The sequence below is a fragment of the Frieseomelitta varia genome, unplaced genomic scaffold, assembly GCF_011392965.1.
Source record: "Frieseomelitta varia isolate USP_RPSP 00005682 unplaced genomic scaffold, Fvar_1.2 scaffold_242, whole genome shotgun sequence".
NCBI lineage: Eukaryota > Metazoa > Arthropoda > Insecta > Hymenoptera > Apidae > Frieseomelitta > Frieseomelitta varia.
This window is the reverse complement of record NW_025109971.1, coordinates 467,947-483,811: the sequence shown is the minus strand read 5'-3', so window position 1 is coordinate 483,811 and position 15,865 is coordinate 467,947. Positions and strand designations below refer to the sequence as shown.

General features: G+C 30.3%; 2 protein-coding genes across 3 annotated transcripts; one reads left to right on the top strand and one right to left on the bottom strand.

The window, feature by feature from the left end:
• The first annotated feature begins 582 nt into the window (after positions 1 to 582).
• Positions 583 to 4,429, top strand: LOC122527999 (dnaJ homolog subfamily C member 3). The gene is made up of 6 exons (XM_043652651.1): positions 583 to 1,401; positions 1,480 to 1,590; positions 1,721 to 1,920; positions 2,006 to 2,331; positions 2,401 to 2,744; positions 3,116 to 4,429. Exons 1-6 carry the CDS (start codon positions 1,353 to 1,355, stop codon positions 3,532 to 3,534), a joined length of 1,449 nt encoding a protein of 482 aa, XP_043508586.1. The 5' UTR covers positions 583 to 1,352; the 3' UTR covers positions 3,535 to 4,429.
• A 745-nt stretch (positions 4,430 to 5,174) lies between these two features.
• Positions 5,175 to 14,070, bottom strand: LOC122527998 (5'-nucleotidase domain-containing protein 3). 2 transcript variants are annotated; one of them, XM_043652649.1, is made up of 12 exons: positions 13,907 to 14,069; positions 13,764 to 13,838; positions 13,494 to 13,637; positions 12,686 to 13,432; positions 10,333 to 10,508; positions 9,675 to 9,902; positions 8,018 to 8,020; positions 7,809 to 7,949; positions 7,552 to 7,709; positions 7,256 to 7,442; positions 7,006 to 7,146; positions 5,175 to 6,741 (listed from the first exon to the last, which is right to left on the bottom strand). In XM_043652649.1, exons 4-12 carry the CDS (start codon positions 12,882 to 12,884, stop codon positions 6,385 to 6,387), a joined length of 1,590 nt encoding a protein of 529 aa, XP_043508584.1. In that variant the 5' UTR covers positions 12,885 to 13,432; positions 13,494 to 13,637; positions 13,764 to 13,838; positions 13,907 to 14,069; the 3' UTR covers positions 5,175 to 6,384. The 2 variants fall into 2 exon arrangements, with proteins under 2 accessions (XP_043508584.1, XP_043508585.1); XM_043652650.1 differs by lacking the exon at positions 8,018 to 8,020 and having other exon boundaries at positions 13,764 to 14,070.
• Between the last annotated feature and the right edge of the window lie 1,795 nt (positions 14,071 to 15,865).

The window sequence follows — 15,865 nt, the reverse complement described above, 5'->3', positions numbered from 1 at the left end:
GAAGTAATAAAAAATAAAGTGTCTGAAATTTAATAAGGGATGTCAACTTAACCTTATAAAGTGTATGATATATATACGCATATAAGTAATATACATATATATATATATATATATATGTATATATATACACTTGACGTTCATTAGCAATAAGTTACGCATTGTGGATAGCATGTGCATTCTATTGCGCTTAGGTAAAGCAACGTGTGTTCCGTGAAGAATGATGTAGAGTGTCAATATTGTTACAAATACCTCATACAAAAAAAGACGATGGATCACATATATTATTTAAATGTCGTTCATTTAGTGATTCATTCGTTTATTTATAGTATTATGCAGTGACAGGAGAATTCTATAAAATGAATCATATAATAATAAAGAAAGAAAAGATTATGCAGTGTAGAGTCTCTTCGCATACGTTTTATGCCTTCTACCTTACAGGTTACTCTAAAGTTCAAACGTTTTAACGTTCTTCGAACAAGTCTTAATTACATTAAGGTTTTGCTTCTGTTTTTTTTTTTTTTTTTTTCTTTTATATATATAAACGTACGTCTATAATTTTTTTTTTTTTTGCACTTTAGCATTAAAAAAAGAAAGAAATTGCATAATCTTTTACATCGAACAATTTCAACAAATTCGTACAACTTCAGTAGAATAATTACCTATGTGTTTTTATTTTCGTACCGGTTTAAAACAATTAAACATTCATCTCTGATAGATAATATAGAGATATGTTAATTTGTACAAAATATTAAAAAACGTACATGTTGTTGACCGCACACAGATAATTCCCGGATTTATTCTCCAAAGTTCACCAGCCCAAGCGTGTTGATAATTTTAAATCTCACACAGAAATAGGTATTTTTTTTATTATTTCGCACGTTTCGAAGGATCAGAAGGCAAAAATGTGTTTTTAGAGAGACGAAAATAAATTTTCAATAAATTCTTGCACGCGAATCTTTTGGATCTTGACGATTTTCTATTCGTTGGATATTTAAATCAAATTTTTATCTAGCAGGGACCAAACAAGAGCGTTGAATTATATTTATAATCTCTGGCAGAGAATAGTAATTTTTCGACGATTATTCCTTTATCAGCGATTAAGACTTATAGTTTATTAATATCGGATAATCCTAATGAAATGTATCAGAAACACAACCGAAAGTAAGGACCAATAAGAGGTCAATTCTGTTGGAATAACTTGGACCAATCGTGTAAGACCACGATCGCAATGGCGGCGTGGCTGAACAGTTTTGTGTTATTGGGTGGTTAGGTAGAGGCTTCTATAGCCAGCAGGTTTGTTTTCTTATGTATTGAAGTATTCATATTGTCGTGACCCAATTTTTTATTCAATCATGTACCATTGTGGTTTATTACTGGTCTTATTGAATCTGTTTTTAGATGGTAAATAATTCTAACCTATACTGTTACCTCTAACATCACTATTTTACAGTGTAATATTTAATGAGTTTACTATTCCAGTGGTTGGGAGCGTTTCCCAGTTAGAAATTAACAGACATTTGGAGTTAGGTAGAGAATTTTTAGCGAAGGGCCAATTACAGGATGCACTGTCACATTATCATGCAGCTGTTGGTAAGTTTCAAGATTCACAATCAGAGTTTGTTTCAGTATATTTTGTTGCAACCGATTTTTGTATTAAATGCACAAAGAAGTACAGAAGCTGTGATCGACATTAGAATTTTGACGCGTATCATTCTTATAGAAGGAGATCCAAATAACTATTTGACATACTATAAAAGGGGCACAGTATATCTAGCATTGGGTAAAGCCAAATTTGCACTCCTTGATCTTGACAGAGTTTTAGAATTGAAGCCAGATTTTACTTCTGCGAGATTACAGCGTGGTAATGTATTGCTTAAACAAGCCCAGTTTGAAAAAGCAGAAGCTGATTTCCGAGATGTTGTAAGTATATTTTTATTTCGAAGCAATTACGTGTTCATACATGTTCTTTCAGTTTGCTGCAACTTTTGTTTTTCACTTGTTGCAGTTAGCAGTCGAGCCACAGAATTCAGATGCCTACAATGCCTTATATAAAATATCGCCTGCTCAGGATGATTTATTAGTTGCAGACAGATTAGTAAGAAATGGCGACTATGCAGCAGCTGCGCAACAACTTTCCAAAGTTATCGAAGTATGTCCATGGTCAGCTGAACTTAGAGAACTTAGAGCTGAATGTTATGAGGCACTCGAAGATTATATTAGTGCTATTTCTGATGTACGTTCTACAACCAAGTTACAATCTGACAATACGCAAGGATTTTTAAAATTAGCCACCTTGCACTACCGTTTAGGACAAGTGGAGGAATCTCTAAAGTAAGTAAAACCATGTAAAATTAGACGTCTCATATTTAAATTTACGTAACTAAAATTATGTACTTGTAGAGAAATTCGAGAATGTTTGAAACTTGATCCAGATCATTCAAAGTGTTTTTCATTTTATAAGAAAGTCAAGAAAGTAGCAAAACTACTAACAGATGCGAATGAATATGAGAATGAAAGAGATTACACTAATTGTATAGATTCTGCTCTGCCTGTACTGAAACTTGAACCACAAGTAGCTAAAGTACGTTTCATTGCTCATCAGCATCTTTGTAAATGTTATACTGGTAATTCAGAACCGAGTCAAGCAATCAAAAATTGCCACGAAGCATTAAATATAAGAAAAGAAGCGTCAGTATACTGTGACAGAGCAGAAGCGTATCTTGCTGCTGAAATGTTTGATGATGGTAAGTCTTATTTATACAAGATATTCCATATCAACCTTTATATGCGATTATTTTGTGAACTATTCGTTATTTAGAAAAGTATTTCATAGACTTATTTTGTTTTAAGATTCATTTTATTTCAAAAGGATATAATAGATATGAATTATATCTATTCATAAATGGCATAGAGAAATTTGAAATGACTTTAATTTTTTTCATATAAATATTTTTCATTTAATTCTATTTAAGTTTTGTTAGTTCACTTAAATATTTGTATGATAAATTGCTAGGAGATAGTCGCGTGTAAAGATTGTGCGTGCACATTATGCAATACATAAATTTCTTGTGTTGTTAATACAATGTAATAATAAAAATGTTATTTTTTTAAAAAGCTATTAGAGACTTTAAAGAAGCTTTAGAAATTGACATGAGCTTACAAAGAGCGAAGCAAGGTCTACATAAAGCGCAACAACGGCAAAAGCTTTCTGAATCACGAGATTATTACAAAATTTTGGGTGTGCCGAGAACAGCATCTAAACGTGACATCATTAAAGCGTATAGAAAAGCTGCACAAAAATGGCATCCTGATAATTTTCAAGAAGGAGAAGAAAAGAAACGAGCGGAAAAGAGATTTATTGACATTGCAGCTGCCAAAGAGGTATTGACTGACGATGAGAAAAGAGCGAAGTTCGATCAAGGAGAAGATCCATTAGATCCTGAATCAGGGAAACATCAACAAGGTTTCAATCCCTTCCAAGAATTCCATCACTTCCATGGCTCTCCCTTCCAATTTAAGTTCCATTTTAATTAAATGTTTTTCCTTTCATTCTCATGGTACTAGTTCAAATAAAATTCCTAATTTTTAATAGTATCGCTGTATATGCGTCATGACATGACTTTTGCTATTTTAGCTGAAATTTAATTTCGCTAATCTACCTCATCGGTAGTCATATGTCTTGTATCTGCATTGAATCAGAAGACTGGTTCGAAAAAATTATTAATCAATCAGTAAGTCAAGAAAAGGTGACCAATAATTAATTAAAGTGAATCATATTAAATTGTTATTTGATACACATACAAACTATAATGTTCTTATTATCAGTTCTCAGTGTCAGTAACTTGTTACTGAAATTTAAGATATACATAATGTAAATAATGTATGCATGTAATTTACTATGTTAGTTTTAATAATTTATAATATATCGATTGTAATGATTCTGAGTAATTGACTTACTGAATAACTAATAAACAATATACTTGATGCAGACTGAACGTATAATTAGTTGTCAGCGATGTGAATATTTGGTACCATCAATATTATATATAGATATAGATTTCGTACTATCGACATACGAAACGAAAGTCGTGATTGAATTCGCATTTTAATAAAAGTATAGGATATATGGTGGCGAAACATTGCTATCTAAACGTGGTGGCAAACTGGTGGATTATTGAGTTTAGCTTGAAATCGTGCGATGATTAGATGGAGTAAATACTATTAAAGCCATTTTCGGTAACATAACCATCGAGTACAGTTGCACTTCAAGTACGATTAGCGGAATTATATTATGGGAGTGATTGTATTTGATGCTGATAAACATTTGTAGAACAGTGCTGTGTGCGTGTTGCATTCGCATGAGTGTGAGAGAACTTTATGTAAATACTGTATCTCTGATATTTGTTTAAATATATTTGAATAATTTATATATATTATACTTTATAAAATACACGACATATGTCGTATATAACGCTTTTAAATACCTATCGTATTATAGGAAATTTTTAATATATATACTGAGGTATTTATATTTAAATTTCTTTTTAAATAGATTTTCAAAAGTTAATTGATTTTATTCTTTAGTAATTAATTTTATTTTGTTATCAAGTCCTATTAATTATGGATATTACTGTGTACAATTACAATTAATTTGTGTTATAAAATTGTAGTTTACCTATATAAAAAAGTACTGAATTTAAAAGAAATTTTTCACATTTACAAAATTAATTTCGTAATTATTGTCTTAGTTACAATTTCAAGATTCGAACAAAAGAAACTGTTGAAAAGATTCAACAGTTTAAAATTTACAGAAATTCTGTACTTTTTTGAGATGTTAAATATTGTTTATAATTTATATTTTATATTATATTATAAAACTTATTTCTAATTATTTAACAAAGACAATAACATTATAAATGAAGAATTAATTAATTTAAAATTTTTTATGACTATCGTTTATAATACTCATATTTATAATTGCAACGTTTTATATTTCTCGTTGACTCTTTTTGTTATTTATTTTATATAATGTTTACTAAAATAATGCTAAAACAGATTATCATATAATGATTAAATTATTATCATTAATTTATCGAAAATATTTTAAAGAGTGAAATAAATATTGGAAATTAAAGTAAAGCTAAATTAATAACGGCATTATTAAAAATATTGAATAAGTTATAATAATTTTGTCTAAATTTAATTTTATTGACTATTACATACATTTGAACACATCTGCATTTAGAGGAAATAAGTGATTCGGATAAATTACCGTACTACTTCGCTAAGCAAAATATTAAATGGAATCTTTTCTCGTTTGTATATTAATATTTTCAATATAATCTAATTCGATGTATTACATTTTCTTTGTACAACGTAAACTTCTAATATTAACCTAGAAACTAGATGAAACTATGCATAGAGTGATTTCTTTGTTTTTATTCTCTAAAATATCTGCCTTGCGTTTAAAATATCTTACATAAACGAGATTGTTCACTTTTACAAGTCTGATATGTGGCACATTATTATTGAAACATTTTCTTTGGAAATACATTCTTTAAATTATGTAATGTATTTCTTTGGTAAATGTTACATTATTAAGATGAAATAGTATTCTTATTCAATCTTTAATGCAGCGCAAATATTTCAGGTAGGAAAAATGAAAGAAACACCTTGTATTTGCTGTTAACTTCAAAACTAGAATCACAGTTATTAGGAACAACCCTATAAATTGTACTTTATTATTTATAATAATATCATAGAGTAATTTTTATATTTCTCTTTTACAATATGGTATGTGTACTTTGATAACGAACATTATATTTAACATTTAGAATAACAAATTTTGTACCTGAATAAATTACGTACACTTGTATCTGTTTGCCATAAAAAGAAAGAAATATCTCAAATAGAATAGTTTAATGTTGACTAAGCAATACATTTTTTTTATTGTTCTGTATAGGTCACTTCATTCTTTTTTCCTAGAATACTATTCTATTTTTTTTTTCTTTTATATAATTTTATATAGTTTTTTTGTGTTTATCTTTAACAATCTTTGGATATTCTAAATAATAACAACATATACACTATACATTAATTCATTTTGATGAATCCTATAATGGAACTTTTGTAAATTAATTATTTCCTCTAGAGAAGAAATGATGCATATATAAATTTATGCATATCCTTGTATAACGCATTAAGCAGTCTAACATTCTCTTATTACATACATAAAACGCAAATGCGTTTTAAATATCTAATTTTCATCATTGTTATTTCATTTAGAAATTTTGATTGAATTTATTTTTGATTTTTGATGTATAAACTCCTACCATGCTCCAAAGCATCAGATATTTTCAATTATAAATCTAAATATTCTATGTATTATACAAAATAACTTGTGTATTCATGTGGCATTACACCTCTTCTGGGATAAAAGGTATGATGTGTTGAGTATTCCAGTAAATTTGTAATTGTACTCATATAAATATCAGCAAATCTAAAAAGTCTTCTCGAAAAATATGTTGGATTATGATATGTTCTGAATACAGAACCAAATTGCTCATTAAATACTCGTTTTATCTCGTTTCTTAATTTATCTCTTTCCTTGATCCATTCGTCAAGTACTGTTTGCACATCTGGCCCTTCATAATCTTGATGTTCTTCAATCAATCCTGTCAGCATTTGCAACCAGTTTGCATTTTCTTTAAATTTTGGATTATTTAGCGTTGAAATTTCATGCTGTAACATGTGAAGATATTCTGTTTAGTTTAGTTTATTTTTTTAAAATAATAAATTCTAAATTACATTACAAATTTTTTTAAATTAAGTCTGAGCATTAAGATCTTCAATAATATTTATTTTGTAACATACTATTAATATAAAATTTGTTTTTTTAAAATTTACTTTTGATTTTTTTTTAAAGATAATATTATAAAGTATAAAAAATATAATTTTTGACTGGCTTTCAATTCTGTATAAAGTTGAAAAAAATTGCAGATTCACCGTTAATTCTTTAATTATAGCTCCAGTTCGCCAACCGTGTTCCAATGTTACGTCCGCTAAATCGCTGTAAGGATGATCTCCAAAATATAATACTTGATGTCCCCGCCACCCGGTCATATCTTGTAATTGTTTAACCGTGCCCTAATTCGAAAATTAAATATTTATGAAATTTTTATCACATAGTAAAATTATTGTATTTATAAAGAGATCTTTAAGAAATATTTAAGAAATAATTTTAAACTAAGCACACCTCAAGATATATAGCTCCCTTGTCAAGTTTAGTGACTCGATCCCATAACTGTGTTTTGTTAACTTCATCGTATATTCTAAGAGGTCGAGATTCTTCGGTAAAAAACTTCGGTTTTCTTGCTTGCACTATTACTACATCGAAATAATCTTTCCAATCATCACCAACCAAAAATTTCATTCCAATATCGCTATAATAAAAGTATTATGTTTTATTTTTATGATTATATTAGATAATTAATATTAATTAAATATATAATATCACATTATATTATTAATCTCATTTAGTGTAATACTTACACGAAATGGAAAGGGCTATTGGTTACTAAAAACATTTTTTTATTAGCTTTCTTAAGTCGAACAAAAAATCTTTTTAAATCCTGGTTCTGTTCCAAATATTCGGACACATTTTGTACTACCATACCATGCATTATAGGATGACAACTTTGTACAGAGTTCTGAAACAAAATATTTATATAATGTTATATTTTTGTAGAAATAACTATTATAACATATTATTATAATGTATTGCATGTTGTATATTTTATTTGGTTTACCTTTACATCTCTGAAAAGTATTTCGGGGTGATAGTCGATATGATTTCTAAGGAAGTATTCCGTGACATTGCACAGAAGACCCATTTCCGGCACCGAAAATAAGTCAGCCAATTGAACCATTTTCGTTCGGTGTGGTCCGTCCTTAGAAAAATTCATTTCATTTATACATAACAAATCTGCATATTCTACAAAGAACTGCGAATACTCACTTTCTATGTTTTACGTTGGAAAAACCCATCACGAAAATCACAAAAGTTGTTGCGTGCAAATAAACGAAGGATATTTAAATTGTTACATGTTCTTACATTCTCTTTCAGGCATTTGCAATTTAAAGTACGCACATATATATGAATAACAATTACAAGAAAAAGTTAAAACATGTATATTTATGCGTATTTTTACGTTGGTAAATGATACTGTTAGTTTGTAAATGACAACTTTAGTTTTTAATGTTATCATTTTAAAACGATCAATTAAAGTTTTATATAAATTCTACAATACATAAAACAAATATAAAATTCTTTACAGCAACTTTATTTGTTATATAGTGTTTCATAGTGTTTCATAAAAGTATTTGAACACTTAATGTAAATAAAAGATTTTTATGAATATATTGTATGTTTTTATACATGTAATTTTGAAATTTCATTAACTGTAATTGCAACTATTTTGATTATAGTATATTATATTTTATAATATATTGAATATAATATATTACATTTTGACGGTAATATTAAAATTTAAAAGCAATCTGGAGATGTATATGAAAATTGCAAAATATTCATATATCATACGCAGTGTATGCAGTATGAATAGTGCACTTAAACATATAAATAATGCCAAAAAAATAAATATTATTTATATAATATGAATATCTGATTGTTTAAATACTTTGTAATTTTTATGTATATTTTACAATTTGTTTAAACTTTACCAATTTTCAGTTATATTCTATAAGCATTCTAATACTTTTGTGAGCCACTGTAAGTGTGCATAATTAAAATTTGCATCAATCGTAATTGATTTTTTAAAATATTTATAGCACACATTGGATGAAGTGTGATTTCTGAATTATTTATTTATTCATACTTTTGATTTTTCATGTTTCACTTTTAGATTCTATTTACACTACAGATCATAAATATCCGGATTAGTCAATTCGCAGTAATAATTTGTGAATTTTACTAATATGTGTAAATTAATGACAATTGTTGAAATCATTATTTTTAATAACTTAAAATAATTTAAAATACTAAAAATGGCAACAATATATTTTAATAGTTACAATAAATTTATTATGTAAATATTATTCCTATTAGCATTCACGATAAAAGATCCTCTCTAATTTAGGAATGAAATAATTTGAAGATAAAGAGTTTGTTAAATAAAAAAATAGTATAGTATTTAAAAGATTTGACAATTACAGACGTATATAATTTTATCGTATATATATATATCGTAATCTTCGAAAAACAATTTAACATTATAATATTTTGTCACAAGAGACAGTTAACAAAGAACAATTCGTCCGTAAATCAAAACATTCTACAATTAAAAACAATTGTCCGGATACTTTTGAATTGCAGTGTACATTCAGTAGTAACTCGTTAGTAGACGGCGAATTTGTATAAAAATTTATATTTTTGAAAATACAATCAAAAAGATAAAAGTGTCTCATCCATGGAAGTATCGTGCTTCCAGTATTTCATATATTGTTTCATATTATGAATATTATATGCAATTTTGCACAGAAATTTCGCAGTCTACTTAACAAGCAATTTTATTACTTTTACGAAAACAATAATCATCCTCGGAAACACCGATCCATTATAAGTCAATTATCATGTTCATTCACGGTATCCTTACATGAGAATGTTTATTAGGCGCTTCCACATAAGCGATCGGTATTATCCGGTTTTTATAGAGCCTGAGGACCTCGTCGTCGGGTACTGGATGCAAACCGCGGTAAACGGTGCCAAATTGAATTTGCAAGAAGCTGTCGAGTTTCAGCAGCAGACCCTTTTCGATGTCGTAATGGAGCCCACGAACAGCGAAATCCTTCTTGTACTCGAGGTTGCCGATTCCCTCGGGGTACTGTACAGCCGATTAAATGAGTTTGCGTTAAGTTTCAATTGAAATTCTCGTTCGGCGGTAATTGTCGCTTGATTTTCGAGAAAACGCCGCTGACGAACCGAACTCGTCCAGCAGAAATGAGTTACGAAGTTTCATTCGAATTAGTCTCGACGAGTTTGAAAGTTTATCTCCAGCGCCGTTTCCCCGACTCATGTATATACACGAGCAATTTTTCTCCTGTTGCTTAAAAATGCGTACACACATATATATATATATAATAAATTTTCGTCATGTTAATTTTTGTATAATAAAATATTTTATTGCTATGAAATAACAACAATGAAAAAGAATAAATTTTAATGAATGTAATTTATTCTTGGAAAAGAAAAGAACGTACTTCATTTTTTATTGCGTTTTATAGTTATAAGGTGCAGTGTGTATATTTATATACCTTATACTTTTGAATCAGCATATCTCGTCCAAGGTTGTACAATAAGTAATCCATCGATGGTTTGTAACAAGCTAATGTGTAGTCATAATCGAATCCATAAACTTGGACCTCTTTCAAGTCGAGCTCATTGCAAGCGAACACTCCTTTTGGATTCACGTCTTGCGGAAGTTTCTTAGCTACAAAAAAGAAAATTTAATTTATCAAGATTGAGTACAATAGATAGGTACAAGTATCTGTATATAGTTTATATTTATTTAGTTAAAGCATTACGACTAAAAAGAAATTAAATTAAGTCGAAGTAAAAAATTTTTAATATTCAACAATTTAGCAAAGAAAAATACTTTTAGATAAATAATCTCTGGCTCTTTGATTCATACAAGAAAGGATTAAAATACCATTTTAATTTGTAACATGTTTTTGTTGAATATCAATAATTTATTGATGTTAATTTACTTATCGCAGTAATTAACTTTCAAGGATAATTTAGAGATAATTTTACTTTTAAAGATAATTGAATTTTTGTTATACTTTATATAATTTATAATTTTAATTGTTTCAATCAGCATCTTCGCAAATATATACTCATACAACTTCAGTTTTTCCTTAAATACATGCATTAGTTTGCGTGAGAGATTGACCAAGAAATTTGATCAATAGCAATTTCATACTATACATTCTGTAGATGACGCATTTATTTCCCTTACGTAATTCACAATATTGATAAAGAATTTCACGTAAATTTGAATTGTCAATTTATTGTAAAGATACAAATGGACATGCTTAAAACAATTTGCAAGAAAGTGAGAAAGTTTTCTCGTCGACTTTGACAATTTTGTTTATACTTAAAACTAGGTTCAGATAAAAAATAAACAGTTGAACTCGGATCATTTTTAAAAAGAAGTAAAGAAAAACGTTCAAAAATTTTAAGATATTATAAATATTTACAAAAGTACCGAATTGTAACTTTAATTTAAATTATTCGTTACGTGCTTTTCCATTGAAATGTGATTTTTCATTGAAATGCTAATCTTGAAGAGAACTGCGTATTTAACAACTGTAACGTGGTGTAAAGTCATTGCAAGAAATGCACAAAATAAAACAAATGTTCTCTGTCAATGTAATCTACGCAAACTTGTTTTTTTCGATAATAATACATGATAAATGGACGTCAGCATCTTCATTTCGTACTAAAGTTTTTCTCCATTTTTCCTTCATTTTGGATATTCTTTATTTATTTGAAAGATAATTCAGGTCTAACTGCTCATTTTATTATACCTACAAACAAAGCAATAAAAAAAATTTTCTTTAAAATGTTAGTATATAATAAATGGTTATCTAAAGCAATTATCTCGAAAATAGTCAAATGTGAATACATTCGTAAAAAATAATTAAATGCAAAAGGATTAATATTATTAATACATAATATTTTAATATGTCTACTTCCTTTATCATTTTCTGCGTAGAGTGTAATCTAAAAATAGACTGACGCTACTTTTCCTGTTTAATGTTTCAAGCTACCTCACAATCAGATAGACATATCAAGATGAATGCGTAAACAGAATATCAGACTCTATAGGTATGATATATATAGACACGCGTCTCTATATACACAGCCTTGTATAAGGATTTTCAACTAAACAGCAGAATAACACGGGATTGTTTCTTCGATAAGTTCGCGCTCTCGTTTTGTTTCGCAGATGTCCGATACGAGATGCTTTTCACCGTCCTAGATTTGTCTGCTCGGCCGTTCGTCCCGTCTCTCCTCTGTTCTTTTCCTAATTAGTTCCACAAAGACAAATTCTGATATACATAGAGTTTTCTTCCAATTAATTCGCCAAACATCGAAATTTATAGTTTCCACAATTTGATTTAAAGTGTTGTATCAAACACTTCGCAGTAGACATCTTGTTAAAATCTACAAATCATACAATTATTCATAATAACAAACACTCTAAATAGATCCGATGTGTATTGCCAGTTTTGGAAATTTGCCAGAGGCAACGATTATACAATCATGTTGTTGTTGTTTCACGCAACGGATGATCAAATATGCTGTTCTCGAGAGATTCGACAGCGTTGTGTATTCAATAGAATTTTCGCCTAAATCGAATGCTTCCTGGGAAGGGAGATTCATTAACAAATCAATTATGATTTCCGCATGAATAGACGGCTATCAAGGTCTCGCGCCAGTTCCATCGATTTGAAATATCAAAGTGACGAGGGGGTGCGCATGCGCGGACCCGCGGCACCACGCAGCACAGCGCGCAGAAGCACGACCGAGACAGAACGTCGAGGAGCATTGGCAGCGAGAGAAGGACGTCGAGATAAAATGGCTGCTGCTGTTCTTACTTACACTTGTACTTCTCCCGTATCTTCTGGTAGCTCTCGAGCATGTCTTCGCGCGATATTTCGCCACGGTTGAGGGCACGATCGCCGATGGAACGGTTGGACGCAACATGGCTGCCAGGCATGCGAAGCAACCAGGACGACAAGATACTTTCAACGAGGAGAGGCGATGCTGCAGCGACGGCGAGGGTTCTCGTGTGCAGCATCACGAACGATTGGCGGGTGTGCGGTTACGGTCACGGTGTTCGACGATTGGCGGCTCTGCACGGCGGGAAATTCGAAACGGTACAGCGGCGAGCTGTTTCGAGGTTTCAACGTTACTGAAGCGACTGTCAAGCCGCGTGTTGTCTTTCCTGTTATTACTTAATCGTAATCGAGTCTAGCGACTTGCACGCACTCTAACAATAAAATCGTGGCTCTCCCTTCTATATCTGTATCTGTATCTTCTCATGAAGTTACATATAGCATCTCTCGGTCGTTATTACTCGCTATTTATATTCCGTAAGTGACGAATCGAGAAGGCTTCGGGTATGACTTTGAGACGCGACAAGTGCACGCACGCCACGTCCGAGCGACTATCGTTGTGCCTGTTTTTTTGCGTTCGCCTCGCCACGAGGGGATGAAGGGACTGTGTGTGTGTGTTCGTGTGTGTGTGTGTACGGTCGCGGTTCAATCATGCTCCTCCGAACGACGCTTCACGTAGCTTGATAACACGTAGTATGACAGCTGTCGCAAGTGGGGAAAGCGGTGATGCCTAAAAGACGGAAATAGATGTAACTGTTGGTAGGCGACACGCGGTACGTTGCCAAGCGTACCTCTGCTGTTGATTCGTGGTCAAATAATCGTCAATAATTGACGACTGGTGGATAAACTTTCTACTCGATGTGGTACGCTGTCGTTTCGTGTTATTGAACGAACAAGCGTTAATCTCAGCCTCATATAGTATTTACGATTAACACCTGACAACAAACGTCATGGGATATTAATTAATACGTTACAATGATTTTACACTAAAACGCGCGTGTAGCTTTGAAAAATTCAAACTGGTGCAGTGGATTAACGACGTTCTTTGAAATTTGTATTACCAGTTTGGGTCAGAGATCAACGCGCGTTCCGTGATTGTATTGTTCCGTCGTCAGGACAATCACAATCCGCAGCTCCTACGACAATCTGAATCGGTCATCTTGATAGAAACAGGTTAATTAACGCTCGAACCGAATGGGGTTACCTGGAACTGCTTCTCTCGAGTCGCACGCGTTTCACCTACGAGGAATTGCTCGCTTAGACAAAAGTATTCTAGCCACTTGTCAGACATGGTCTCGCGCATCAACGATACCCTTCGATCGCGATCTATCGCAATCGATTTTAATCGCAGGAACGGGAAAGCGACGTATGCATGCGTGCGCAACCGCGACCAGTCATGTAGTATATACATCGGTATATTCAGTACCCGCTGATATTCGAGCCTTCTGTAATCGTTACCGTGCCGTCGCAACAACTGTGCCGATGTTATGATTAATGATCAGCCACGTCCTTCGGATAGTCGTTCTCTCACGTTTCTGCTTCCGTATATTACACGCTGGCCACTATTTCTGACACAATTTCCTCGATTAATTATAGGCAGCGCGCGCGCGAAGTGGTAATTGCCGGAGACTTTCCCGCCACCTCGTATCTTAATGCAAGTGTCGTTTGTATCAAAATAGAAATTACACAGGTAATCTTTAAGCGCCAATTTGTTTCTTTCTTTTTTTTTCTCAACACGCTTCTTACTCTTTTTAACCTCTTTCGTACGTTTATTCGCCATTTTTAAAATTGGAGTCTGTAAAATGAAATTTGCTCGATTGATAATACCGACTGGAGCAACTGAAATTCGTGCGTTGAAAACGTAATTGTTGCCAAGTAGGCAAAGTTTTTGGAATTTGAATTTTTAATGATTGTTGAGTGGATAATATTGAACAAGAACAAGCAAAATTTGTGTTTTTATGCATATTGAAGATATTGTCACTGCTGGGTAGACGAAATTTTTAAAACTGGAATTCGTAACGACTGTTAGGTTAGTAATATCGGACACGACAGTTGAAATTCGTAATTTTTTAAAATTAGAATTCGTAATGGTTGCCAAGACGATAGTTGAACTATAATTATATAGTTCATCTATTTGCAAATATAAAAATATGCAAAATGCAACGATATAAGGCGAAAATACATGAAATACTCAAGATGATACAAAAATATAACAAATATAAGAAATACCCAAATATAATCTTGTTAGAATGTTTAATGATGGTAATATATGTATTTTTATTTACATCTTACAGTTTTAACTGCATAAACATTGAATTTATATAAACATACACAATCTAGTTTATATATACTATTGTTATTGCTAAATACGCGAAATTGTTATACATATACAAATATATATATGTATAATAACATATATATATATATACATGTGACCAATTTATATTTTTACAGTTAGATAATATTACAATTATATAATATTCTATATGATATTATGTATAATTATATATAATTATTATAATATAATATATGTTCTATTATATAGTAATATATTAATATATATTAGATATCAGAATATTATAATATAATATATAATTATATTAATAGTTATATATAATAATTTTATAATAGTTATATCTAGAGATTAGCATTTATCATAAATCTATACAAACATATAGAATTTAGAGTACTTGTTATCATAGTCCAATTAGCAAAATTAATAATTATAATTAATAGTTAGACATAGTTATTATCATGTGTGATAGGACAAAGATATAGTTTTTAATATGTTGATGTAATTTTTTATTCGTCAATTGAATTATTGCATTAACATTATTTTCTTGGATGATTTTATAACATATATCATTTGTTACAAAGCAGGAAATAATATTTATTTATACAATATAAATTTAATAATAATAATATAGAATGAAACAAAAGTAATATAAAAAATAGATTTATAAATATAAATACAAAAAAATTATTTACATTGAAATATTGCTTTCGTGATTCATTTGAATTTCAGATATAGTTTAGATATAATTTATTTAATGTCTAGACTGTGTTCCAACTGTTTCAATAAATCGTCTCACTAATTACGTGACTGAATTTTACGTTAATTATAGATTAACTTGTTACGAAAGTGTAAATTGCAAAATCAAGA

What these genes read in the sequence shown, in the direction of transcription:
- LOC122527999 (XM_043652651.1), top strand. Translation starts at nt 1,353, where the DNA reads ATGTACCATTGTGGTTTATTACTGGTCTTATTGAATCTGTTTTTAGAT. An exon ending in ACATTATCATGCAGCTGTTG is followed by an intron (nt 1,591 to 1,720) that starts GTAAGTTTCAAG and finishes TCATTCTTATAG; the next exon opens with AAGGAGATCCAAATAACTAT. An exon ending in TGCTGAAATGTTTGATGATG is followed by an intron (nt 2,745 to 3,115) that starts GTAAGTCTTATT and finishes TTTTTTAAAAAG; the next exon opens with CTATTAGAGACTTTAAAGAA.
- LOC122527998 (XM_043652649.1), bottom strand. Translation starts at nt 12,884, where the DNA reads ATGCTGCACACGAGAACCCTCGCCGTCGCTGCAGCATCGCCTCTCCTC. An exon ending in AGGGAGCTATATATCTTGAG is followed by an intron (nt 7,147 to 7,255) that starts GTGTGCTTAGTT and finishes TTTTCGAATTAG; the next exon opens with GGCACGGTTAAACAATTACA. An exon ending in CTATAATTAAAGAATTAACG is followed by an intron (nt 6,742 to 7,005) that starts GTGAATCTGCAA and finishes CACATGTTACAG; the next exon opens with CATGAAATTTCAACGCTAAA.